The sequence below is a fragment of the Oryctolagus cuniculus genome, chromosome 3 (assembly GCF_964237555.1).
Source record: "Oryctolagus cuniculus chromosome 3, mOryCun1.1, whole genome shotgun sequence".
NCBI lineage: Eukaryota > Metazoa > Chordata > Mammalia > Lagomorpha > Leporidae > Oryctolagus > Oryctolagus cuniculus.
The window spans coordinates 156,937,674-156,964,791 of record NC_091434.1 but is presented as its reverse complement, the minus strand read 5'-3'; the positions used below and the strand labels follow the sequence as shown (position 1 = coordinate 156,964,791).

Sequence of the window (27,118 nt, the reverse complement as noted above, 5' to 3'; positions counted from 1 at the left end):
TTTAAAAACCATTATCTTAAATTCTTTTTAGAAGGACTGACTTTTTTTTTTTGCAACCATTTATATACAATGTTACATAACAGCTCTGGAGTACAGTACATGCAGCAGAATATACCTGTTGAATATAAAATACTTTTCTTAAAATCTTCATTGCTGGAATTCTCTGAAGTCTAAATTATAGAATGCCCATTACTTTGAGAAAATGGTTGAGGAGTACAAATGTCTGCATATGTTGGCCACTGAAATAATCCAAGGCTAACTGGAATAATATTCATAGCACACCAGGAGTGCATAAATAATTTACTTACATTATTAAAATACAACCCATAAAATTCAAGTTCAAGATCTTACAGGATTGTCTATATAAATCCTTTAAGTGGTTGCCTGGAAATGTGTTGTTTCTTCTTTCTCTTTTCTTCTGTTTAGAGTCCAATATAAAATGTTTACTTGCAGTTTTTTTCTTCCTCAAACAAAACGACCACCTTTATTTGTGCCTGCTGCCTCTTCTCTTCATTGCAGCAGTGCACTGTGGACAGTACCACTTCCCTTTTGGTGCTTCCGTCAGTCCAACACATCCATAATGGAACCATTCTATGGGACACTGGAAAGCAAAATCGCAAACAAAATAGTTTTTAGTACTTCCAAAGAATGGAAAGTACATTAAAATAAGCCCAGGAGACTAAGTACTCTATTTAGTAAGAATTAGATATGAAATGAGAATTTTTTTGATCTAGGAGATGATTTAGAGCTCATTTAGTCCAACTTTTGATAAGCTTCACAGATCAGGAAAGGGAGACAGAAAAATTATGTGTCAATGACAACTCAGAAATTCTTACGATCCATTTCTACAATTCCAAATAACTTTAATTTTAAAGAAAAAAAGATGTGAGATCAGTCTTTCAGCAGAAGATACATATACTTTAAAGATGCTATTTAATATTCAGCCTATTTGCCCCTGCATAGAGTGGACTAAGTGAGTTCTAACTGAAGACATAAAAGGGTTTCCTTTCTGGGTGTCCCTATTCCCAGAGATGTGCAGGAAATGCATTCCTTCTGAAACATATTAAACAGTTCTACCCTCTTCCATGGAAGGACTTGGCACTCAGAAGAGCACACCAGGAAATGAGCAGAATCAGAGAGAGGATGCTGCTGCTATTGACAGAAATCTCATTCATCATTCTCACTATCCACCCCAGCAGGGAGCTGACAGCAACGTTCCTGAAATGGCCAGATGACACTGTTTTGCGATACCACAAACAGCGCACAAGTGATTCTGGCCAGGGTGGTGGAAGGAGGGTCTGTCCCCATCTACGTGAACATGCTGCTGAGACCGTCAGGTCAGGGGAATCACAACTGTTATCGCACCAAGCCAACCTCCATCCATCTGCAGACTGCTTTCTTTATAAAAGTGAAACTCCTGTTAATCTTAGGATTCTGGAATTACTGATTAGCAGTTCTACAGAACTCAGGGTCCCCTTACCCATCTGGACCAGGGACTAAAAGAGGGATTAAAATGAGGCTGAGCTGTATGAAAACAGGGAGCGAGTCAAAATTACTAGACAAAAATATTCTCACCATTTAATTAAAAAATATATCTAACTATAACTAAGCTTCCAAAATAAGTAAATGAAAAGTCCTTCCTTTCAGCACTTGTCTGTTTTTCATATCAGAGGAGACTCAGATCAGCTGACACCTACAGAGGACAGCAGAACACACTACACGAACGGGAAGCAAACAATCTCCACCAGGAGACCCTCCCTTCTCCCACCCTGTCTCGGCATCAAGCTTCCTAGATGCACACACTGTTTCCAAGTTCCATTTCCACAACGTGATAAATGAACTGATTCTGGTAAACACAGTACTCCTCAGCAAAGGAGGAGGGTGCCTGTCATTCCCCTGCAACCTAACACTTTTCAGAAATGTAATCTGCACCTAACACTACAAAATGAGCTTTAAAACTCAACACAGGGAACACACTACAGGACACTACCCTGTTCTGGATAGGAGTACTCTAGCATTATAATTAACCAACTGCAAACCTCTTTTCTTTGACCAAAGGCACAGTAAACAAGAAAAACACTCATGTAATAGCAACCTGTGATTTTTTTCATTCCCCCCCACCACCAAAAAAAATTTAATACTTACATCTTGGTTATCACATCCCACCATCTCACCGTAAGAGACCTAGTTAAAAGAAAATTAAAGAGTTTATTATGACCTTGTAACAAGCATCTAAATCCAAATTAATTGCCTATGATTTTGTTAGAAAATAGAGGGAACTATATCAAACACACAATTACATCCAGAATCAGGGTATACAGTTCTTTTCTAAAAGATGTTTTTGTGTTGGAAGGGGTGGCAGGCAACAGCTCTTTGAATGTCAGAAAGAACTTACTACGTAAAACACCTGGACATAGTCACCTCTGTAGATGGTTCTTATTGTAAAAATGTAAGTTCTTTTCCGGGTTATGCACCTACAGAAGGTTTTTACTTCGTCTGGGGTCCTACCAGCACATTTGCATTTATGCAGTCCACAGTCCACTTGACTGAAATTTGTAGACCTGTTCTCTACTAACTGTCCTTCTCATTTTCCTTTCTGCTGTTCATCCCCAGCATTTTTAGCACCACTTCCTAAATCTTGAATTCATGTTAGTTCTCCATGGACTGCATAATTTTCAGACAGGGTTCAGCAGATGGCACACTTTCTGACTCGCAGCACGAGTGAGAATATCTTTACCCGTCCTACGCATGGGAACAACTTCTCTGCATACCAAGTTTTGGGTGCTCTCAATTTTTCCCTAAAAGTCCTAGACATACTCTATCACCTTTTAGCTTTCTACTGGTACAAAAGACAAACCAGGAGTCATTTTGATTTTGTTCTTTTGTAGGTAACGTACTTTTATTGCTAGGGTATTTACAAGATACTCTTTCCTTAATTATAGATACTAACAAAAAGGTTTGTCAGGTAATAGTGGAAGAGCTAGAAAACTTAATTTTTTTTTTTTTTTTTTTAGTGGCTGGTGCTGTGGTGTAGTAGTTTTAGCCTCTCTAGTCGTTACAGCCATTTGGAGAGTGAATCAGTGGATGAAAGACCATTTTTTTTTAGCTACATCATAAAACATAATAAATTGTCATTAGATTTAAAGTTTAAATGTGAATAAACTGAGCCTATCAAGAACTAGACAAAACTATACAAACAAAAGAAAATGAAAAAAATGTATCAGAGGACAAGGTAACAGGAGAGGAAGGCTTTCTAAACATCTCATTAATGGGTGACTTCTAAAGAAAAAGAATGATAGCCATAATTAAATAAAACTGAAATATTAAAATTAAAAAAACAAAACAAAAGCAAAATATTAATAAATTATCTAATAAAAACAATAGAAAAATAAGTCAACACCATTAGCAATCAACTCATTAAAAATGTCAACAGAAGTATAATCTTAATACTTCGGCTGGCGCCGCGGCTCAATAGGCTAACCCTCTGCCTTGCGGCGCCGGCACACCGGGTTCTAGTCCCGGTCAGGGCGCCGGATTCTGTCCCGGTTGCCCCTCTTCCAGGCCAGCCCTCTGCTATGGCCCGGGAGTGCAGTGGAGGATGGCCCAAGTGCTTGGGCCCTGCACCCCATGGGAGACCAGAATAAGCACCTGGCTCCTGCCTTCAGATCAGCACGGTGTGCCGGCTGCAGCGGCCATTGGAGAGTGAAACAACGACAAAAAGGAAGACCTTTCTCTCTGTCTCTCTCACTGTCCACTCTGCCTGTCAAAAATTTTTAAAAAATAAATAAATAAAAAATACTAACATAAATTATGTGACATAAATGTATGAGACAAATAAGTTTTTAACAGAATATCTAAATAGTGTTGCAAAGAGTTTAGAAAATAGGCATGCTGATTAGTTTCCAGTAATAAATTACTAGAATATATTTTGTCTGTATTAGATATTTATAACTCAATTTTATTTCTAATGGATTATCCTTGAATTCAATTGTATAAAATGAATTACATTTAAAAATAAAAATGTCTATCATAATGTTATTTACAAATTCAAAAACAAATCAAAATCACTAAAATGATCTATAGCTAGATATTGCTTCAATAAATTACAGTACATGATATAAGCGATAATCATGAGATTTCAAAAATGACCTTAAAGAAAAATTTTGTTTGATTACCTGATTTAGTTAAAAAAGCCAGGTACTAAAAAAGTCATTGTGGTTCCTACTGTTAAACTCACTATACGACATGTGTGTATATGTACATATGTGTTATAGAAGCAATGTTTGTGTCCCCCCAAAATTCATTTGAAGCCCTAAATCCCAATATGTATTTGCAGACAATACCTGTGAAGAGGTGGTGAAGGTCATAAGGTGGGGTTCTAATCTGATAGGGAAGGTGCCGTATCAAAAGACATTAGAGCTCACTCCCTCTTTCTGCAATGAGTCCACAGTGGAAGGCCACTGTCTGCAGACTAGGACGGGAGTCCTCACCAGGAACCAAATGAGCTGGCACCTTTGACCTTGGACTTTCCAGTCACCAGCTAATACATATAACTGGTGTCTGGTAGTGGTACACCGAAATATTTAATTTCAGGTTATATCTAAGGACTATCCTCTTATTTTTAGCAAACTTCTGACTTTTATAAGGGGGATAAAAATATATCAATTAAAGCAAGGGTAACTTTTAACTAGAGTAAAAAGAGTGCTTAAAAAATGAAACACTTCCAGGGCTGGTGCTGTGGCACAGTGGGTAAAGCCATCTGCTATGCCAGCGCCCCATACTGGCCCCAGTTTGTGTCCTGGCAGCTTCACTTCTGACCCAGCTCCCTGCTAATGGCCTGAGAAAAGCATGGAAGATGGCCCAAGTGTTTGGGCCCCTGTCACCCATTTGAGAGACTTAGATGAAGCTTCTGGATCCTGGCTCAGTCTTGCCCAGCTCTGGCCATTACAACCATCTGGGGAGTGAACCAGCAGATGAAAGTTTGACCTCTCTCTCTCCCCCTCTCTGTTACTCCATCAAATAAGGAAATAAATCTTAAAAAATAAAAAAAGAGACACATCTTTCTAATTCATTTAGATTATGCTTCCATAGACACGGATCAGACTCTTACCTGATTACAAATGCAGTATCGAGGTTCATTTGGGTCATAAGTCCAATCAACCTGACTGTTTGAATCAGACTCTGGCACTACCGTTGTTTGTTGAGAGATTTCTTGTACAACAGTTGATGACGAAGAACACGATGACAAGGAAGAAGAGGAGGAAGACGAGGAGGACTGCTGGCTTGAAGACTTGTTGTTGTTCCTGAAAAAGTATTACCAGTCTTATTTGCCCATCATCATTATCATCATCATCATCATCATCATCATCATCAATTACCTGAGAATAACTCCTAAATAAGTGGTATCAAAAGAAATGGCATCAATGTACGAATGTATGTCTAACATTAAGCTAAAGTCATCTGATTTAAAAGCACACTTACTTAGAGCAACAAAAAATAACACTTTTGTAAACTATATTTATTTATTTATTTTTGACAGGCAGAGTGCACAGTGAGAGAGAGAGAGAGAGAGAAAGGTCTTCCTTTTCTTTTGGTTCACCCCCCACAATGGCTGCTGCAGTCGGTGCGCTGCGGCCGGCACACAGCGCTGATCCGAAGCCAGGAGCCTGGTGCCTCTCCTGGTCTCCCATGCGGGTGCAGGGTCCAAGGACTTGGGTCATCCTCCACTGCAGAGAGCTGGACTGGAAGAGGAGCAACCGGGACAGAATCCGGCGCCCCAACCAGGAATAGAACTCGGGGTGCTGGCGCTGCAGGTGGAAAATTAGCCTAGTGAGCCAGGGCACCGGCCACTTTTTTTTTTTTTTTTTTTTTTTTTGACAGGCAGAGTTAGACAGTGAGAGAGAGAGACAGAGAGAAAGGCTTTCCTTTTCCATTGGTTCACCCACCAAATGGCCTCTGCGCCAATCTGAAGCCAGGAGCCAGGTGCTTCCTCCTGGTCTCCCATGTGGATGCAGGGCCCAAGCACATGGGCCATCCTCCACTGCCTTCCCAGGCCAAAGCAGAGAGCTGGACTAGAAGAGGAGCAACCGGGACAGAATATGGCACCCCAACTGGGTCTAGAACTCGGGGTGCTGGCGCCGCAGGCAGAGGATTAGCCAAGCGAGCTGTGGCACCGGCCCCAAAAAATAACTTTTATAATGGTTTAGTTTTACTCAGAATTTTTTGGTTTTTTTTTTGGGAAAAAAAAGTACTCCAAAAAATCCTTTTAAAAAGAAATCAAAGATTTTAAAATAATTAAAATCAAAGTTACCACTTACTGTTGACTTATATTATAGGCAGTACTTTTAAGAATTAATATTAGTTATGGCTACCTTACAGATATTCTCTGTATTTTTAAGCAGACTGAATATGATTCATCAAAACATAAAGAATACAAATACACAAAAGTAGTAAATGAAAACTATGACTATCAAGCAACATGTGAATACTTACTGTGGATAGGACAGGGAACCAAGAGTGTTAAATTCCAAAACTGTTTGGCATCAAAATAAACACATCTTTTAATACCATTTTTCCATGAAGTCTGTGAAGTACCCTCATATGAGGAAGCCCAGCAGGGATGCCAAGTGGCCTGAGCACCCAGCAAAGGTACAGCAGGTGCAGTCACGTGCACACTTACTTGCTCTTCCGACCACTGCGCGAGTCGGCGGCTGATGAGCTGGCATTCTGTGTTAATGTTGTCATGAGTGCTGACGACGATGAATAGCCAGCTGTCTCCCTGGGCATTGAAAATTCTTTTCCCAGCTGAAAGTCATTATTCTTAAAAGCTTCATAACTGGCCTTTAAACTTGACGTTCTTCGTCCCTCTTTCATCTTCAATAGACATGCATTGATAGCATTAATATTATGTAAATGCATGGACTTTCAAGCTTTATAAGGTTCACTATCATTTTGGTTAATTCAGTATTTATTTTGCTTAAATTATTTTTTTTCGGTATTGGAATTTAAGCTATTTTATGGCAAGATTAAAATTAGTTTTTACACAGGTAGTAATTACCACATGGGTAACTTCTTAATTTGGAATTGAGATAAACTGTTCTGAGTAAACAGGACAACCTGTACCACTGCTAAAGAGAAAGCCTTGAACTGACAGAAAGAGCAAAGAATGACCCCCGCACGTACTGTGACTACAGTCAAGACATGGGCAACAGGAGTGATTACCAGATGAAGGGTCTGCATGATACATCTGTTCTGTACCATTCATTATCAACCAGGGGACTCCTACCTACTAGTCATTAAATAAAATGTCAGGTATCAATACAACGTTAAAATGAAATTATACAATGTCAGAAAACTACTGCTCATATCTAGTTCTTTCTACAAGGATCTGCCAATGATTGAAACAAACATAACATTTTATCTCTAAAACCTTTTATTTCTTACCTGAGCTGTAGCTTGCACTGCTTGTGCAGCTGCCATAGTAATTGCCCCCGCACCAGTTCCTGAGGATAATGAGCCGATGTTATAGGATGCCAGAGGCTGGGAGGAATTCACATTGAAAGCATTGTTGGAAGAGGCTGTGGAATTATTATTTCGACAACCTATGTAGAAATATAGAAAAAATGGTTGCAGACCATAACACATTAGTGAGTTTAAAATACATTATTTCCTAGCATAGATACAGTCATTAAACTTAAATTTTTGATGTACTATGAATTGAGTCAAATGAATAATGTATTATATTTTTCCTTCTTCTTTTTCCCAGGTAGACAATACACAGGTAAACAAACTGTGGTTTTTGAAGCCTAAACGTTTTCATTTCCCTTCAGTCTAACACACAAAAAAGCTCAATTAATCAAATAATCATCATTAAGGAAATAAACTTACCTAATGTGTTCTCCTTAGAGGCATCTGATGTAAGGGTGGATAGAAGAGCTTCAGATTTAAACTTCTTTTCAGGAATATGATCTGCTGTTGTATGGTGAGATGTTGGATTATATTTCCTTTCTGAACAAAAAATAAAAAATTCACATGTATAAATTTTAGAGAACTATGGACAAGGCATAATATTTCCAACCAGTTACAAACCAGTGAAGTTATAACCTGAGTTCTTCATGAAATTCAGACCATCACGTTTTCTCAGAAGAGAGGACAAGCAGAACTCTGTGTCACACGTAAGCACAGACATCTCAGACACTTTAAACACTTGCAGCAAAGGACTGAAGACAATCAATCCATGATGCCCCATGGCTTCACATAAAACACGAGGGGAATTCTGTTTTCAAAACATTATCTACTTTTGGAATAGTCTTCAATACCCTTTTTTCTATCAAACTGATTTGTCAAAAAAAAAAAGTATCATTACAGTCAGTCAACTGTCTAATCAGCCACCTGACAATTCCTTTAATCACTAACTCAGAGAGCACTTGAGATGTATTATATACCACACCTTCGGCTAAGCACCGAGAAGTCCAGGATGAAAAAGACACAAACTCCCACAAAATAGTTTACGGTCTGGCTCTGCTGTATCACTCCCTAGAGAGACTCAGACAGCTGGAGGCAGGCAGGGAGTATATGCTGCTGTTACTACCATACATTCTCCCTGCTATGAATTTCAGCATAAACAGTCGACCTGTTGCCAAACCAAACATGCTTTTCCCAAATGAAAAAGATACATCTGCCTGCAATTGAAAAGAAAAAAAATTCTTTCACAAAAATAAAAGGGAAAGGTATTTATTTCTCATTGAGTTATGCAGAGCTAATAACAGAGAATATCCAGGTGGTATAATGATTTTTTAATGGCACTTAAAACTTAACCGCACTCAACCAAACTTACTTTCCACTGGGGTATGTGAATGAGCGTGGTGATTGTTCACTGGCTGTGAAGGAGTATCTAATTCCAAAGATCCTAGAAAAAGAGGCACAGAGATACGCCAACATTAAATGTCACCACAGAAATCAACAAACTACAGGAAGTACACTCCCTGAGGCAGAAGACTGGCAAGCTCTGATGTCCATGCCCAGACCGAGTTAGTTAGACATGTCAGAGGGTCAGCTTTGCCAGTTCTACTCAGAGCTCTCCTCTCTAAACAATGAGAAATACATTTCTCCATATTCACCTTAAGCACAATATAGCTCATGGCATGCTAATATCTAATGTCGAATTAGGGAATTCAACAAAGTGAGTGCAAGAGAAATGGATGAATGGACATTATAAGCCCAGAACTGGCAAGATCTAAAAGACTCAGCCTACTTTAATTGTGTTGAAGAACTTTTAATGGGAGATCCTAAGTTCTAGGTGATAAGGTCATTGCTATATGGAAAAAAAAAAAAAACCTTGATCATTAAAATGACATATGATAGTAAAGACTTCCTAAAATAATTTAGGGATTTTGCTTGCAAAAAGTGAGAAATAGAATCTCTAACACCAGGCTTAAAATACTTGCAAAGACATTTTCTGGGTTTATTATTGATCCCTTGAGATGAAATTATGGCAGGGCACAGGGTGGAATGGTTTTTGTAACTTGGTCCAATTTAGTTTCATGTGTCTGTGTCCTTAGGATGCTTTATTAACCTTCCTGCAGTACTGAATAGGCATGAATCATCATATTCACAGCTATCATCAGTATTAAAAAAAAAATGAAAGCAGCTACAGAACACTTCATTTTGTCCCCAAATACTTATTAACCTCAGACAGGATTCCTCCAAGATAAAAGCACCACAAATAAATCAGATAATTATCTAAAGTGTTGGATCTACTTTTGCATTAAAAAATGTAACTAGCAAGAGGGATTTGTAACTGGCTTCTCTAGCTGACTAGTGAGTATATGAAGAGACACGTAGCCTAGCACTATAAAAAAACAAGATACATAATCTTGCTATTGAAAATCATCAAGGAAAAAAACCTTATAAATGCTTTAATATAAATTCTAGAAGAAATTATTCATAATATTTATTTGGTTCAATTAGTACTTAATGGGTTCCTACCCTAGGCCTAGCATCATACTGTCTGCTTTTATGTACATTATCTATTTAGGTTGGAAGAAATGCTAAATCTGTTAAAGAAACAGAGCTCATACCTCCAAATTTGGCAAGTCTCCTGGTTTCCTGAGTTAAACCCAAGAAGTGACAGGGGAAAGTTTTTGCAGGAGATCAAGTTGAGCTTGCATAGAAATATTAAAATGGCTTCTTGTGAATAAGGGAATGTTTAGGGAAGACTTCTTTAAGAAAAAGAGGAAGTGTTGTAGAACTAAATCAAATCTTAGTACACCCAATTAAGGAAAAGCCTTAAGGCAGTTCTTAAGAAAAACTAACAACCTTCCTCAAAGCTTCAATGCATAAATAGGCAGAGGAAAGTCAATGCATTTAATAAGAGATGATTAATTTGTTTCTCAATGGTTACATTTTTTTTTAAATCTTTGTTATTACCACTTATCTTATTAGTATATGTGAACATTTAAGGATGAAATGAATTCTTTTCATAAAAAGTGAGCAGATGATATCCTGTATTATCTCTCAGTATCCATGACCCAAACCGTTGCCACTGCGAGGGGTCGAAGCTATCTGACCCAGACAACACCAACCACCGAAGGGCAGGATCTGAAAAGCCTCTGTGGGACAAGCGCTTTCGCAGTGATTTGTACATGTACTGTCCAATATTGATGGAAAACTGTAAATTTTACTTACGCCTCTCTAATATTTCTGTAATTCCAGCATTATCAGCTTCCAGCTCCATTTTAAACTTAGCCAGTTCCTGATCCAGCTTTCTCAAGTGTCGATCTACCTGTTTCAAAGAAGATCAAAGATAACCACCAAAATTTGGGACACTGTTAAAGTGTCAGCTTAATGAGGAAACCTAAATCTTTGTTTCTTTTAGTAAATCGGCTTAGTATTCTTGAGTGCGAGTCAATTATTCTATGCCTCAGAGATTTTTTTATCATAAAATAAGGGTGGTAGGCTAAATGATCTCTCTTCTCCATTCATAAATGATAAATTTTTAGAAACCCAAATTTCAATTTGTTAGAAAATGTTCTATACTTTCTTTTAAGAAGAGTAGGGATATGAAAAGTAAAGCAATGCTGAGATTGGGAATTTGAGGGTGGGAGGAGGGGCCAGGGGGTTGCTAGCTGTTTCCAAATACGCCCTATGACTACATTCAGCCTAATCTCCTACTTATAAGGCCATCCATGCTGCCACAGAGTAACAACTGCGATTTAGGATGATGGGAGATCCTTCATCAACAAAGAGTTTACTATACTCTACACATACATTTCTCTAAGGCAGGAAAGTGGACCGTTATGCTTATAAATATTTATGTAAAGGACTGAAACAAAAGGCATTTTTAGCCAGAAAATGCAATCCCCAAAGAACCTAGTCAAAATGATTTTTTTACTTGCAATCTTTCTGCCCTAGTTAAGGTGGCAAAATTTTATCTCCTCATTAACTTAGATATCTTTTGACTAATTTCAGAAATTTTATGACACCTCAAACTAGCAAAAATGTCTTAATGTACTTTTTTACTTAATATTAAATATTTTCAATATTTTTCTAAACTTACTACTTTGAAGTGAAATAAAAAATCTGAAAAATATTCATGTACAATTTTGACTTCTCTTTTTAAAGTCTAGTGTACAACTGGGTTATTGTTAAGTAGGAATAGTTTCCTTACAAACATCAGAATAATACAGCAGTAAGAGCACAAATTTAAGTAAGACTTCCAATGAAATGATGCATATCTAACATGAGTGAGAAAGGAACAAAAGCAGTAAAAGACAAGGTCCACATGTTAGATGTCTAAATAGAGGCCAGGAAATGTGTTTGGTGCAATAGACGTCCATCATTTTCACCCTCACTTGAATCTTTTGAGATAGGTTGCTACTGTCTCCGTTGTATAAGTTAACATGCCCAAAGTCTTACAGTTAAAAGACTACAGAAATATGAGCTACCATTGATCTATTTCTAATAAGTTAGGCTTTGCCATTTATACCTATCACTCACTGCTCGCTAAACCACTGCATGGGGGAACCAACTACTTTTTAACTCAGGATAATATTAATTCAAGTTGAAAAACTAGGAATATTGTCCTATTATTTGCATTTTATCTTCTAACAGCAGCCACAGGAGTGCTGGTTTGTAATCTGTCAAAAATTTTAAGCCTAGTCTTCCCTCCATCTTCACACATGTTACTTTTCAGAACTTCACAGAAGTTGTAAATTAAATATTAAAAACCTCATAGGGTCATGTACTATGGATACTTGCTCCTATTCAAAGAACCTGCAGGCAACTGAGCATCCTTTATTGGAAGCTTCCTTCTGATGATAAAGTGTGAACACAGACCTTGGTTATTCAAGAATAACTCCTTCATTGTCAAAATTTAATCTCAAGGGAAATCAGAAAAAAAGGCTCAAAAGTTTCAAGACCACTTAATGCAATGAAACCACTCCATCACATGCCTTACCTACATTATATTACTAATAATAAATATTGTACTCCTATCATGTGTTTGCAGGTGGCTTAACTGGAAGAAAAACAAAAATGTGAGAGAATCCCTGCCTTCACAGGAATTAGAATTTAGCTGACAATTCAAGACCTATATAAACTTTTCAATATTTATTAAAGTTTTTATGGAATATTTTTCACATTTTAAATGTTTAAAATAGATATAGGCTTAATGCAACAAATAGGCAACAGTTCAAAACACATGGGAAATAGCATGTAAAGGAAAAATATACCGTAATACTATGATAGACACAAAGGAGATAGAATAAGCTAGGTGGTAAAGAATGGATTGTATTCAAATAGTTGGAAAGAAAGAGCAACAATAATCAATTTTAAAAAGTACAGTGATAGCAAGTCAAACAGCATATTCAGGAAAAAAAAATAGTGTGGCCTCTAGGATACACTAGTATCACACAGAGAGGAGGGAAGTAGAGGCAGTAGAGTGAGATGACCTTTTTCCCCACACCATACACATTGTCCTAACTCACTCTACCCCTGCATGTAAAAATTGCATCATTTTATTAAATATATTACTCATGAAGTTTATTACAAAAGAAAGTGTGGGAAATAATGATGACATGTTTAATCCAGGTGGCTCAGAAAATGCAATAGAACTCTATGAATTAGTAACTCTGAAAACAAATTCATAAACAAAACAGAAAAGCCTTAACGAATCTATGGTAGTGAGCTTTGTAAGATAAGCTTCCAATCACTCTCACTTCCTGATATGTAGAAAAGATTATGCATAAATTAATACTATAAACAATTATCCAACATTAAGGATATCTTCCTTAGATTTACCTTAGCTGCTGTACTAAATCACTAAATCAAATTAGAGGTCAGAAAGTAAGTTGACTGATAGATTTAACTTAAGCTATTAAGTACCAACATACTCAAACAGTATTAAACAGCCATAATAAGAGCTGAATTTCACTGAAACCTATTCTGCGCATTCCCTCTACCTGCATGAGCATGGGCAGGTAAAGCACCTATTCTAGCTGATCACCATATTGGGTCTTGGGCACACCTGACCCTATAAAACTGATCTATAGTAGTAAAAGGAGTCCTGATCCATTTGAAAGAGATTTTTACGTTAGCCACAGTTTTCTATCACAGGGCAAAGAGTCTAATTACTGATTTGTCCCTCATTTAATTTCAAAAAGTGCTATTCACAAAAAATTCCTTGTCCTATTAATACCAAATCATGGGGCCGGTGCTGTGGCGTAGCAGGTAAAGCCTCCACCTGAAGTGCCGACATTCCATATGGACGCCGGTTTGAGTCCTGGATGCTCCACTTCCCATCCGGCTCTCTGCTATGGCCTGGGAAAGCATTAGAAGATAGCCCAAGTCCTTGGGCCCCTGCACCCATGTGGGAGACCCAAAAGATGCTCCTGGCTCCTGGCTTCGGATCTGAGCAGCTCCAGCCATCGCAGCCAATTGGGGAGTGAACCAGTGGATAGAAGACCTCTCTCTCTCTCTCTGCCTCTCCTTCTCTCTGTAACTCCAATTTTCAAATAAATACCTAAATCTTTAAAAAAAAAATACCAAATCATATTCTATAACCACAAATCATAACTGCTTTAGGTATAAACCACAACTGACCACTTTAGAGACAAACTTATTTAACATATTCATACACTATAAAGTTATTTCAGTCACATTTAGCCCCTCTGCACAAAACAAATAACAAAAAAGCTCCTCTTCCTTTAACATTTTTGCATAGAGCTGTGTAACACTTTATTCTTTCTTTTTTACTCAGGTTCCCAATATTCAAATTTTAAAATGCACCCAATAGACCCAAATAAAACTAAACATAGTTCTTAAAAAGTTTCTATGTGATCTACTATTTCCAGTGCAAATTCTTCCAATGTCCAGCTTGCCCTTTCAGAATTACAATCAATCTATTAGTTGTAAGTTGAAATCCATGACAATAAGAGATAAATTTCCATCAATGAAAAAAAATTTGGTTCCAGTGAATAAAGAGGGCATATTCGGAGAGAAAAAGGAACCAAGATGACAAAGTATTTTTATGATGATAAGTCACAGAAATGATTCTTTACATCTCTAAAATTACATTTAAACTAGATGAAAATTTGACCTGTCCTTATGATGTTTCAAATATTTGAGGGTTTAGCACATAACCTACATCTAATCACTTTTGTAAAAGGCAATAAGGACAGGAGACAAATTCAAAGGTCAAACCCACATTATATACAAATATATACTAATTAGAGTATTAGCTAAAGAATTCCCAATTTATGGTAAAATATGGGTGAGATATAATCATCTCAGGAAGAGGTCAGCACATTAAAAAAACAGCAAGTTCAAGGGCACTGAGCACTGCAGGAGGCTGCTAAAATCATTTAAGCATTAACTAAAAGCTCAAATTTTATCAGAGTGTATATAATTCAACTGTATTAGGTACTGCAACCTGACAGTCCTTATGACAGTGACATCTGGATGAGGGAATACACATTAGTGTTCAAACACTGAGTATCAGGAATCGAGAAGGAAATTATTTTAACATGACAGTTTTTTGTTGTTCTTAGTCAAATTTCACTAAAACAACTATTGAAATAAACTGTGAGTTCATTAACTGGACCCCTCAACCCACAAATTTCCCAATTAGTTAATGTTAACCAGTATGGTTTCTTTCCTGGATAAATGAAGTAATCAGGACAATGTTGATTATAGGAATAAATCAAATTTAAAAGTGAATAAAATTTTAAATAAAAAATGCAATGACATACCATGTTACAAAGCACATTGAGGGATGAACTCAAACTCAATTACATGCAGTTTGAGCATCCCTTATCTGAAATGTGTAGGACCAAAAATGCTTCAGCTCTAAAATTTTTTCAGATTTTGGAATATTTGCATAGACATAGACTTTGGGATGGGATCTAAGTCTAAACATGAAATTCATCTTATTCATATAGCCTGAAGGTCATTTTACACAGTATTTTTAGTACACGTGTGTTTAGACTACAACCTACCACATGAAGCCAGGTGAAGATTTTTCCACTTGTGAAAATCATGTCAGTCTCCCAAATGTTTCAGATTTTGGGGCATTCTGGATTTCAGATTAGAGATGCCCAGCTGGTAAGGTATATGCAAATATTTTAAAATCCAAAAAACTCCTAAGTCAGAAACACTTCTGATCCCACGTACTTTAGATAACAGATATATACTCTGTATTTATAGACTTTTACTTTGATATTTACACGTTGATATTTCAGGGAAAATAACAATGTGATAGGGCAACTCCATTTAGCTAATAAAGCAAGATTTCTCAACCTCAAAAAATAAAGTGTTCAAATACCACAATATACTAGCTATGGCAGTTTGCACTGCACAGCATTCCAAAGAAGGCATTTTTTTAACCAGTTTAATAATTATTTATTGGTGGTAAGTGATGCATGTTTTCTTTTTCATTTATGTTTGTAGTGCCAACTTGGTAAGATTTCCTGTTACATAAATTTTACTCAAAAATTTAATTCTCAGTATAGGTGGTATGCAGGTGTTACAAAAAATATAAAGGTAGGAAGCAAATGAGTAAGGCTTGGAAAACACTATCTTACATCACCACAAAAGTCTTTTTCCTTCCACTCATCATTTGATCAGTCCACTGTGTTAGACTCAGAAGGCATCAAATGATCAATAACCTTAACGACCTCAGGGGCCTGGCTGAAAGATCTCATATTTTTGATTTTATAAAAATAATAAGACTTTAACAGGAATGAGTTGAGTATCCAATATTGTCAATATTATTTTCATATTAATGTTCATTTTGCTGTTCAAAAATCTGTTATTTAAAGGGAGCTCTTTAAAAGCAAAGGAATTAAAATTAGAAGAAAAAATACATATTAACATAAAGCAAAAGACTTCTCAGTTAAGATACCCAAAACACACACGTCACTATCAGCTTTAGTATTTTAAAAATATCCTTTGGCGAATGCACACTCGAAAATCCTGTCTTAAAAGAACTGTCAAAATGAGCTTACATATCAGAGAAGGAAATCAATCCAAACTGAAGAAACTAAGAAAATCATGCAAGCAATTTAAAAAGAGGGATACTAAAAAGATTTGTGCAGAGTTGAGGATCATTAAGATATCTGGTCTCCTTCAAAGATGCTAGAGAGGAAACTAAACTCACCTGAATTGTATTACTTTCATCTCCTTGAAGTCAAATATAGAAAAGAGGTAGCTATTGGTACTGTCATTTATCCTTGTTTGTCCATCAAACTGAACAAAGCTCAGCACATTCCATTTCTGAAAAATCACTTCCCAACTAACATATATCTGACATCAACAATGACACCATGAAACTCTCTGTCCTCACATTCAGGACTTGGGAGTCGTGTTAGTAGTGCTTTGCTTTTTCCATTAACATATTCAAGTGATATTGTTCAATAAATATTTATCGAGAAATAACTGGTAGCTTCTGGAAAACACTGAAATAAAAAGATACAGTTCTTGACATTCATAGCAAGGAAGACAAATACACAGAGAAGGCAAATAAATCATAATATGATTCAAAGGCTGGTATGATTATGCTAAGGAGAAGAGTAGGGCATAAACTGCTAATCACATACATGGTTACCTCCTCTCTTTCTTAGTGACAGAACCCCATATATCTGGGGTGGCAATATGCCATTAAATAACATTTCTTAGCCTCCCTTGCAACCATGAGGAGTCATTAAGAAATAAACACAAGTCAGTGGGTAAGATTTATAGGACTCCTTAAAGGAGTCAACTACACTGAAAAATGCACCCTTTTCAACAATCTTGTAGTGCAGTTCTGTCTGCCTAGAATAGTTGGAGTTACAGATTAGAAACAGCTTCAAACATTAATGATGGTGAAGTTGCTATCCAAACCCAGGTATGGAAAGTAATCCTTTGTTTAAACCACTCATACATAATTTTTCAGTTCTAAGGTGTCAAACCTCTTCTCCTAAATATAAATGATACAAATATCCAGATTAAGAGAATTTTAATAAAGAAGCAGGTTTATGAAGGACAGAGACATGCTTAACAAGCCAACAGGAAAAGGAGAGTCAACTGGTCAGGGAGAGACGTACGCACACAGCAGCTGGTAAGGTGAGGGAGACAAGAAAAGAGATGTAGTTAGCAGTTAGAGTCCCGCAGGAACCAGATCAAAAAGGACCTGGAATGACATGATAAAATGAATCAAGAACTTGAGGACAAAACACTGAAGAATTCAAACAAGGAGACAGCATGCTTAACTATGTATTTTAGAACGAGGGTGATAAATCAACAGCAACAGCGCTTACAAAAGCTACTACAGCCATTCAGGTGAGACGAAAGGTACCTATGGGAGTAGATCCTAGAAAATGACATGATGGAATTTTCTAGAGTGAATGGCAATGCCCTTTATCTTGACTGGGGTATGGGTTACTACTAGGGAATAAACATCTGTCAATATGTAAACTGTATACTTTCAATGTGTACATTTAATTGTTTCTAACCATATATCATATTTCATTTTATTTTAAAAAGGACTTGAAATACAGTAGGCAGAAGCAACGGGGAGGAAGGGACAATTAGAGGCCCTTAGGAAGACAGGATTAATTAAATCTGCCGAAGTCAGGGACAAGGAGTAGGCTAAGATGATGTTCAGTATCCAAGTTTGAATGACTAATGTTAAGGTGCCTGGGGTGGGGCCAAGGTGGGTGTTCGGGGTGCTAAGAAAAGGAAAAACAGAGGCTAAGAGTTTTAAGTTGTTATACACTGATTTCTGTAGCCTGGGAATTCTCAGGTAAGATGAAAAGTTTGGGCTTAAGGAATAGTTACCATACACTGTTAAGTCTCAGAGAGCATACACAAAAGTCACAGAAGAATGTCTGTCAACTTGGCAGGTGTGTGGGGGTGTGAGATAAAATTGGCATTTGACAGAACAATTCTTCATTGCGTGGCAACAGATCTTCCCTGCTTTCTGGATTTGGGGTAGAAAAGGGAATAGAATTAGCTTTACTTGAGAACCACTTGAGGACTAAAAAAACAATGTAAGGCACACACAGAACCCTGAGGAACACCACCATTAGAAGCCAGGTTCATGAAGGAGAGTGAGAAAGGCTACAAAAGTGAGAGCAATGCAGGGACAGCAGTCAGACCACAATCATGAGAAGGAATGTGAATGAAAAGCTAATAGTAAATGCCATGACGTTTCCCAACAGAGTTGGCTAAAAAGGGCTGAGGAGTGCCTGGTGGACTTAGCAATGAAAAAGTTACCAACCTGAGAGTAGACGGCTGATAAATAAATTACAGACTGCTCTGGACTTAGGAATAAATCGAAACGGAAGGAGTATCAAAGAGGCTGAAAGATAAACTAATGACAGGCAACACTAACTACTGTGGAGTCAGAAAATCACAACAGGATTTGTGTGTTGTCTGGATTCTTTACAGAGATGAGGGAGACCTAAGTATGTTTAAATGCCATGGTATGCAAGTAGTGGAAAGAAAAGAGGTGGAAGATATACAGGAAGGTTTAAGTGAGGCAGCCAAATCACAGAGGGCCTGGGAAGGGATGAGAACAAGAATGAAAAACGAAGACTAAAAGGGAGGATCAACATCATATCCTTTCAGGTAAGAGGTGAGAGGCTAAGCCTATAGAAACACATGAGTTTTTACAAAATTGATAAGCAGGAGGTATTTCATGAAGTCCCCACCAGATGGACAGGATTTTTAAATGGTAAGTGTGGCATAGGGAGGAATAAGAAGAGAATAGCCACAGGGAGGAGTAAGAAGAGAAACTGACCAAATTCAGATACAAGAACTAACAAATAGCAGCCAATGTAAAGGGCCCAACTGATAATGACAACAACGAATTTGTAATGGAACCAACTACACAGCTGCATAATTTTCTCCAGTTGTGCAACTACCTGTGACTGGAGTTCTTACAGCAAGTAAAGATACTCAAAAAAAAAAAAAAAGTGCAACACACTGGTAAGAAAAGAACTCAAGGGGCTGGCGCTATGGCACAGTGGGTTGAGGCCCTGGCCTGAAGGCCGGCATCCCATATGGGCGACGGTTCTAGTCCCTTCTGCTCCTCTTCCGATCCAGCTCTCTGCTATGGCCTGGGAAAGCAGTAGAAGATGGCCCAAGTCCTTGGGCCCCTGCACCTGTGTGGGAGACCCAGAAGCTCCTGGCTCCTAGCTTCAGATCAGCACAGCTCTGGCCGTTGCAGCCATCTGGGGAGTGAACCAGCGGATGGAAGACCTCTCTCCCTGTCTCCCTGTCTCTACCTTTCTCTGTAACTCTGTCTTTCAAATAAATAAAACAAATTTTTTTTGAAAAAAAAAAAAAAAAAGGAAAGAACTCAGGAGCTCAACCAGAATCTGACAAAGTAGAAGAAAATGAAAATGTAGTTAGAGAAAATGTTTCAGAGGTACAGCAATTCCACATGATGGTCAGGTTCAGTCCTTAGCAAATGAAGTAATTTACAAAAGTCAAAAAAGTAGAGATGAGGAAGTAAGATAATTTCAACAACTGTGAATCGGGTGACAATTTCTCAATAAATGAAGGTCCTGGCCTACAAGCCATTATGTTATACTGACAGTAAAAAGTAGAGAATAATAAAGATGATTAAGTATCAAAGAAGAGGGATCTGTATATTAAGGTTACAATGCCCCCTGAAATAATGAAGCATTTAAAAAGGAAGGAAGGGAAAGGAAAAAGAAAAATAAGAAAAAGCAAGAGAGCAGAGGACAGACAGAAGAGAGAGAGAAAAAAAAAAAAAGTGATCCTGGAGATACTAACGGAAGTGACAGAAAAAAGCTTCAACTTGGCAGGCGTGAAAGGGAAGCAGTGGCTTCAGGAAAGCAAAGATTCCAGTTGGAAATGTGAGATGGACTGAGCCTCCAAAAGGAGTGAATACCTACTATCTGCCAACCCAAGAGCATTACATTTATATATAAAAATATATAAAATACACATATGCAAATCCTCCTGTGAGGCATGAATTAATAGCATGGTTTTACAGATAAGTAAACTGAGGTATGGATTAAATATTTTTTTCCAAGTTATGCTGTCAGCAAACTCATGTCTGTCCAGAATCACTGTGGACACTCCCTTTTTTATTGCATCATGCTTTGCTCAATTTCTTACATCATCTTTTATAGTTTCACTTTCTAGCCTCAGTACTCTATCCTCCTCAAATAATTTATTTTCACTTAACTGAGGAAAACACATTCCCCTAAATACAACACCTAATCCAGGCTCCTGACTCTCTGAATAAAATTCCGTTCAAAACTTATCTCATACCCTTAAAAATATTAACAAATAACTCTACATGAATTAATTTTTACGAGATACCCTCAGTACTCAAAAGAATCTTTTCTTGTTACATCTTTATACATGAGTTTTCCACTTGACTCTGTGGGTATGTCTGCGTAACTAGTTTACAGACTCCATTAGGACAAGGACTCTTCCTGGTATTTACTTTCCATTCCTCCACTATATAAAAGTAAAACTCCATTATATTAGGCACAGAGTGGATGGAGAGTGGGGTTCATAAATATCAGATTCACACACACACATAATTTTTCAAAGTTTGTATGTATGTTATAAATATTTTTGTAATTATATGAAGTATCTGTAGTAAAGGTATAAAAAGTAGTAAAATAAAATATTAACACATAGAACCAAAGCACTATATGAAGAAGTGTCTAAAAGATAAATAAACACAGTCTTTAACTATAGGGAAGAATGTTACTAAACAAATTAGCCTTGAAATCACATGCAAATGACTATAAACATAATTCAAGATAAACAATGAAGATTTTTGTGGGTTTTTTTGCCACAATAAGTCAAGTTATAGGCTATTCTTCCTTTCTTTAGACAATCTCTTACATGAAATTTTTCAGAATAATCATATAAGCAAAAGACCCTACATTGTTATAGTAATATATTTTCATTAAACAAAAGCATTGCTTAAGACTTCACAAGATAAATGCTTTCTAGTTAATTGTACGCATTTATAATGCATACCACACAAGGTAAATGTCTTTCACCTGTGTCTTGCTCATCAATGACAAATTATATACATACACGTATTTAGTCATAAAACTGTACCAGAAAAGAACACAAAAATAAGATGAAATTCAAACATTAAAACTAACCAGAAGTGAGCACTGTTTATTGCTTTAAGTTAAAATGAGTATCTTTTTAAGTACGTATTTTAAGAGATGCTTCATATGAAAAAAACAGAAAAGAAAACCATAATTACATCAATTTGAGAAATACTACAGATTATATGTCTTTTTTGTGATTTCTATTGCTAAGAAGTACTACTGCTTATGAAATCTAGTGTTTTCCAAACATTTTTGCCAGCTGACCTTTTTGTTGGGTACTATCTGCAAGCATCACTTGGGTAAATATTCATATTCACTCAAATGATTCTCTTCCTTATTTAAAGCTAAGAACGTTTGTCAACACAGTCTTCAAATGTGTATTTTATCACAAAAACATCTAAAATGATATATCAGTCAAGTAAAGCACAACCTGAAGAAGATAAGGATTAATAAACATCAATTCTTAAAAAAAAAACAAACTCATATCAGATACACTCTTGTGGCAATGCAGACTTGGCTAAAATGTAAGGTTGTCAGTCTATTAACAATGTGTACTACCTATGACTAATTCACAAAGAAATTCAAAAAAACATTATTAACCTTCAAAGCAATACTTAAGTTTTAGTCTGCTCTTCCAATTACATTTAAGCCAATACAATTTAAAATATAATCCATAATATAAGTACTGATAGCATTGTATGCATAAGTAATTAATAATTAATTATATATGAAGTAATAATTTTACTTACCAAGTCATATATCTGGTTTGCCAACTGTACCTTCTCATCTGCATCTTCCAAAGCCTTATAGTAGTCCTGAATAAAAAATTTCAAACAATTAATCATTTTAAGATATATATATATGTAGGACATAAAACTGCATCTTCATTATTATACCTTGTTATCATTATCAGTCATCCTACCTTAGCAATAAAAACCCAATTACAGATGGGGTGGGGTGGGTAAGATTAGAAATTATGGAAAATGGCCAAGAATTAAAGTAAGATGTTCAGAATTCTTAGAAATACTACTCCATTTCTATCCTCTGTACTAGCAAAAGCTATGTGAGTTAATGAATAGTATTTAGAAGAAAAAAAGTTATTTATCGTATTTATAAAGAACAGTCACACTTCATTTTAAAAACTTTCTGGAAAAAGTATAATTATTGAATGGATCCTGATCTGCATGCCACTATTTTCCAATTGTCCTGTAACTACCATTTTAAATTCAGTATAACTTTTTACAGCTCAACCTATACTTTTAGATTTCTCAACATAAAGCAAAATTTCCTTTAAAAAAAAAAAAAAGGAAAACTAGACCTCTTTCCATGGGGTACCAGGCTTTCCAGGGTATTTATAAATTCCACTACACCAAAAACATGGTAGGTTAAAGGAACAATCACTGACTTTGGGATATATAGATGTGATGTCTATACTCACACACACCTGGGCCTCCAGGTAGCTTCCAAGACAGGACCATTTCTGTTATAGATTCTGAGGGTTTTTTTTTGTTTGTTTGTGTTTTTCTCCTAACAGAAATAATCTTTCCTCCATGTGGTAAAATTAATAACACAACTATTCAATGTGTAGTTTCCAAATTTCTTTCTTAGTTGATCCTTGAACAATTTTATGAAAGTTGAGTGTAGGGAGGTATTTATTACTCAGCAATTACAAGACCTGTCCAATGTCATACAGCTAAATGGCGAGTCATGACCAAACCCAACTCTTTAAGTTGTTCTTCTGATCCCTAAATAAACTGTGTCGTACCTTTAAAGCAAACCTCTAAGTGAGAGCTGATGCCCATTGAATCTGGCAGAGAACTATAAGTACTATCAACTAATAAAAATCCAAAGAATTCTGCCTATCTAAATCCAATTACAAATTCAGTGCTTTAAACCCAAAGCCTTCTTTAGGATCCTTCCAACTATTAAGATTCTGCTCATCTGTGAGTCTATCAACTTTCAAGGTCTGCTGATTTCCACAGCAGGGTATAGCCAAAATTGGGATATAGTATTATATATCAAAAGACAGGGCAACTGTAATTATGTGTAACTAGGATAAAACAAGCAAAAAAGAACTTTTTAAGTGATTCTCTAACTAATAGTATAGAGAATGCTAACTAATAGAGAACTATTCTCTAATAGTCATTGATTATTGAAATCATTTTGTAAATTAACAAAATGTTACTTTATTGATTAAAAATCCCTATACCTGAAACTCTAAAGTACATAAATAATTTATTTAAATTCTAAAGAGCCACTGATAACTAACTATTCCTCATTCTGATATCAGGAAAACTCTTCAGTTTTGAGGTACCTTTTTCAGAGGGTCCTGGTATTTGTTAATGAATAATTTGAAGTGTTACACATACCTTTTTGATGGATGCCATTTGTTCTTCTCTCCACTCCGGCTTATTTTTCTTTGCATTCATAAAGAATTCACTGACTCTTTGTTCTAGTTGATCCATTGCATCTACAACATAATAAAAACATTCCCTATTTAGAAAACCACCATCATACATCAAATAGGCATGCTTTGTTTAGAGGAAAGAAAACAAATCTGACAATAAACACTGTTCCACTTGACCAATAACTTGAGTATGTTATGCTTCAGTTACATAAATACATAATGCTCACTTAACTTAATCTTTAAAAGTTACACATTTCCCTACTACTTATTTATGTTGTTTTTTAATTTTTTCCAATAATTAAACTAGGATTAACAAAGTGGATCAGAGCTAAACCACAGTTTTTGAAGAGTACAGCCTCAGGGGGTTGGGACACAGTCAATGGCTAGCGGTATTTAATCAACTGAATGTGCCCAACCACAGTTACTCACAGAGACCACCACTAAAATATCCTCACATGGCTTTTCATAAGAAAATCAGTAAAAAGTTTTTAACAACTGGCTCAATGGCACTAAGCATTCCATCATTTCATATCAAAGCTGAAAGCAGTAAGTACAACCATTTAGCACTTCATACACGATATTATTTATTCTAAGTAAGTTTTTCCTGAAGTATATGCCTAGAATAATGAATAGTTTTTCCCAAAAAGAGGAAAAATAAAAAGATTTCCATTGCTAATTAGGTTGAGGAAAATCTCTGTACTATACTCATCTTTTGGAGATTGCCAGTGCATAATCAGCTTTTTAAAGATTGAGAAGTCCCATGGTTAATTTATAAAAAAGTATTTTCCTTTGGGGTGCTGTGACATAGTAGAGTAAGCCTCTCCCTGCAGCACTGGCATCCCATATGGGCACCGGTTCCTGTTCTGGCTGCTCCTCTTCTGGTCCAGTTCCCTGCTAATGATCTGCGTGGGAGACCTGGAAGAAGTTCCCAGCTCCTGGCTTCAGATCTGCTCAGCTCCGGCCGTTGAGGCCATTTGGCGAGTGAACAAATGGACGGAAGACTTCTTTGTGTTTCTCCCTCTCTGTCTGTAACTCTTTTAAATAAATAAATAAATAAAATTTTTAAAAAAGTATTTTCCTTTAAGCATTCCCTAACTTACGTGACATATGGTCATTTTTGTTAATTCATAATACCTATTAACTTTAAAGAATTCTACTTATTGTTAAAAAAATGCTAGTTTAAAAAAACTTGTAGTTTGTACAAGCTAAGTTCAAATTAAGAGAATTTAAAATGTGTAACTGCAATGAAAATGTTTATAACAGAGCCACCCTTTCTTTAACACCTACTTTGTATCAGATATCATACATTCTAACTTATCTGTATTATTTTTAATTCTCATTGGATTCTCTTATTACAGTCAATGGAAACTTCTCAAAAGTGGTAATGCAGTCGATCGAGGTCAATGAGTCTACTGATAAAGCTATAAAATAAACGCAGATCTGCCCGACATCGAAGTCCACACTCCGTCCTACACAGAACTCTACTCAGCGTGTCACTGGCCTTTCACTACACTGCAGTTCAAACGCATGTTGTCAGCCAGCTGCAGAATCGTGCTTCTCACTTCCTGCCACGCTACAATCTAACCAACAGAAAAAAAGGTGGCTTTTGTGCCACATTCCCACTTGTTACGTGCTACATAAAACTGTGCAGAAGCTGAGAAAAGCAGAATCATGAACCTTTGGGTAGAGAATCCTAGGTGGTCACCAAGTAGACACACGGAGTGGATTGCGAAAGAAAGGTTCTTCAGCCACCTCGGGTAGTCTCTGGGCCACCTACTTAAGAGTCCTTGTCTGAGAAAAAGTCACCAGACTCGCAAGCCGTCACTGGAGGACAGGGAAGCCCGCTGCCAATTATTACCACTGACCAGCCTGGCAGCAACATCTTATCTCCCGCTCATTCTGCCTGGAAAAGAGGATCGAGCCCACAACTCCAAGCTTATCCTATAACGTGTGATGACACTCCAGGTTTGCCGGGATCTCTGAGGATCTACTCCTAAGCCGGGCTCTTGGACGTTTCGGAATGAACTCGAACAGAAGTACAAACAGATGCTGAAATCCAAGTTCGATCCATAAAGGCGCTGGTCAAAATCTCAGCATTTACGGGATCATCGCTAACCCACACCCGGTATTACCCTCATGAGGATATAAAACATTTTTTTTTTTTTGCACAGTCCCATTTCGAGGAAGCAATACATATACTCTAATGCCTTCTTATTTCGTCACAGGAAAAAAAATAATAATAAATGGAGCGTGGGAAGAAAAAAAAAAAAACCAGGCGCGATTTGGCCCTGCCAGCTCTTCTCCACAACTTAGGTGCCCGCGGAGCGCCGCGCAGGAGCGGCGGCAAGCAAGCCCGGCTCGGAACGCGCGCGGCGGACGCGGGCAAACGTGCCGACTTACTCTGCACCTGCAGATCCATCTCGCGCATCTCCGTGAAGCGGTCCCGCAGGTCCATTGGAAGCTGCTCAATCACTGTCAAACAAGAGTCCGTCAGAAGGGCGGGGCCCACAGCGAGCGTACGCGCCTGCGTCACTGCGTGCGTGCGTGCGTGCGTCGGGGGGGGTCGAGGGAGCGGGCAGCCCACAACGAGGCTGCCAGTTACCGTGAGAGAGAAACATCCCCCGCCTCCCCCTCCCTCCCGCCATCCCGCCTGCCCGTCCACTCGCGCTCTCGCCCGACCGCAGGTCCCACGGGCGGCCCCCGCCGGCGCCGCGCACTCACTTTCCAGATAGTCCTCTAGGTACAACATCGCGGCCCTTAGAGCTGGGGGAGCGAAGGGGTCCAGGGGTTTATTTGTGTCACTCGCTGTCGCCGGAGTTTTGTCCCTTCCAATATGGCGCCTCCGCTAGCAGCACCCGCTCGACTCCGGCGAAAAAAAAAAAAAACAAAAAAAAAAAAACCACTTTGGGCGCCTGACGGCGCTTGCCTCATTGCCGCCCGGCGCTGTCATTGGCTGGCTGCCGCAGTGACGTAGGCCGGCCAGGGCCTGCCCGAGCGCCTTTGTGGGAAGTGTAGTTTCTGTTCCTTCTGAGGCAGGGCGGCCGTGCCGCCCGTTCTGTGAGGGAAAACTACGGACACCAGGCGCCATTGCGAGCGGTGCGCGGAGGGCTCCGAAATGCGG

At 37.6% G+C, this 27,118-nt stretch overlaps 1 protein-coding gene across 5 annotated transcripts; it reads right to left on the bottom strand.

The window, feature by feature from the left end:
- Positions 1–149: 149 nt before the first annotated feature.
- ING3 (inhibitor of growth family member 3) lies at positions 150–26,945 on the bottom strand. 5 transcript variants are annotated; one of them, XM_002712106.5, is made up of 12 exons: positions 26,719–26,945; positions 26,398–26,469; positions 23,960–24,060; positions 22,340–22,405; positions 10,687–10,783; positions 8,837–8,908; positions 7,888–8,007; positions 7,444–7,601; positions 6,680–6,873; positions 5,111–5,303; positions 2,146–2,184; positions 150–601 (listed from the first exon to the last, which is right to left on the bottom strand). In XM_002712106.5, exons 1-12 carry the CDS (start codon positions 26,744–26,746, stop codon positions 485–487), a joined length of 1,257 nt encoding a protein of 418 aa, XP_002712152.1. In that variant the 5' UTR covers positions 26,747–26,945; the 3' UTR covers positions 150–484. The 5 variants fall into 5 exon arrangements, 2 of the variants coding, with proteins under 2 accessions (XP_002712152.1, XP_069927357.1); XM_070071256.1 differs by having other exon boundaries at positions 25,675–26,469; positions 26,719–26,827; XR_011387426.1 differs by having other exon boundaries at positions 412–601; positions 5,111–5,807.
- Positions 26,946–27,118: the final 173 nt, after the last annotated feature.

Excerpts from the sequence above, each read along its gene's own strand:
- ING3 (XM_002712106.5), bottom strand. The coding sequence starts at position 26,746 with ATGTTGTACCTAGAGGACTATCTGGAAA. Across the intron at positions 5,304-6,679 it reads CGCAGTGGTCGGAAGAGCAA|GAACAACAACAAGTCTTCAA; the intron begins GTAAGTGTGCAC and ends ATACTTTTTCAG. Across the intron at positions 2,185-5,110 it reads GATACTGCATTTGTAATCAG|GTCTCTTACGGTGAGATGGT; the intron begins GTAAGAGTCTGA and ends TCTTTTAACTAG.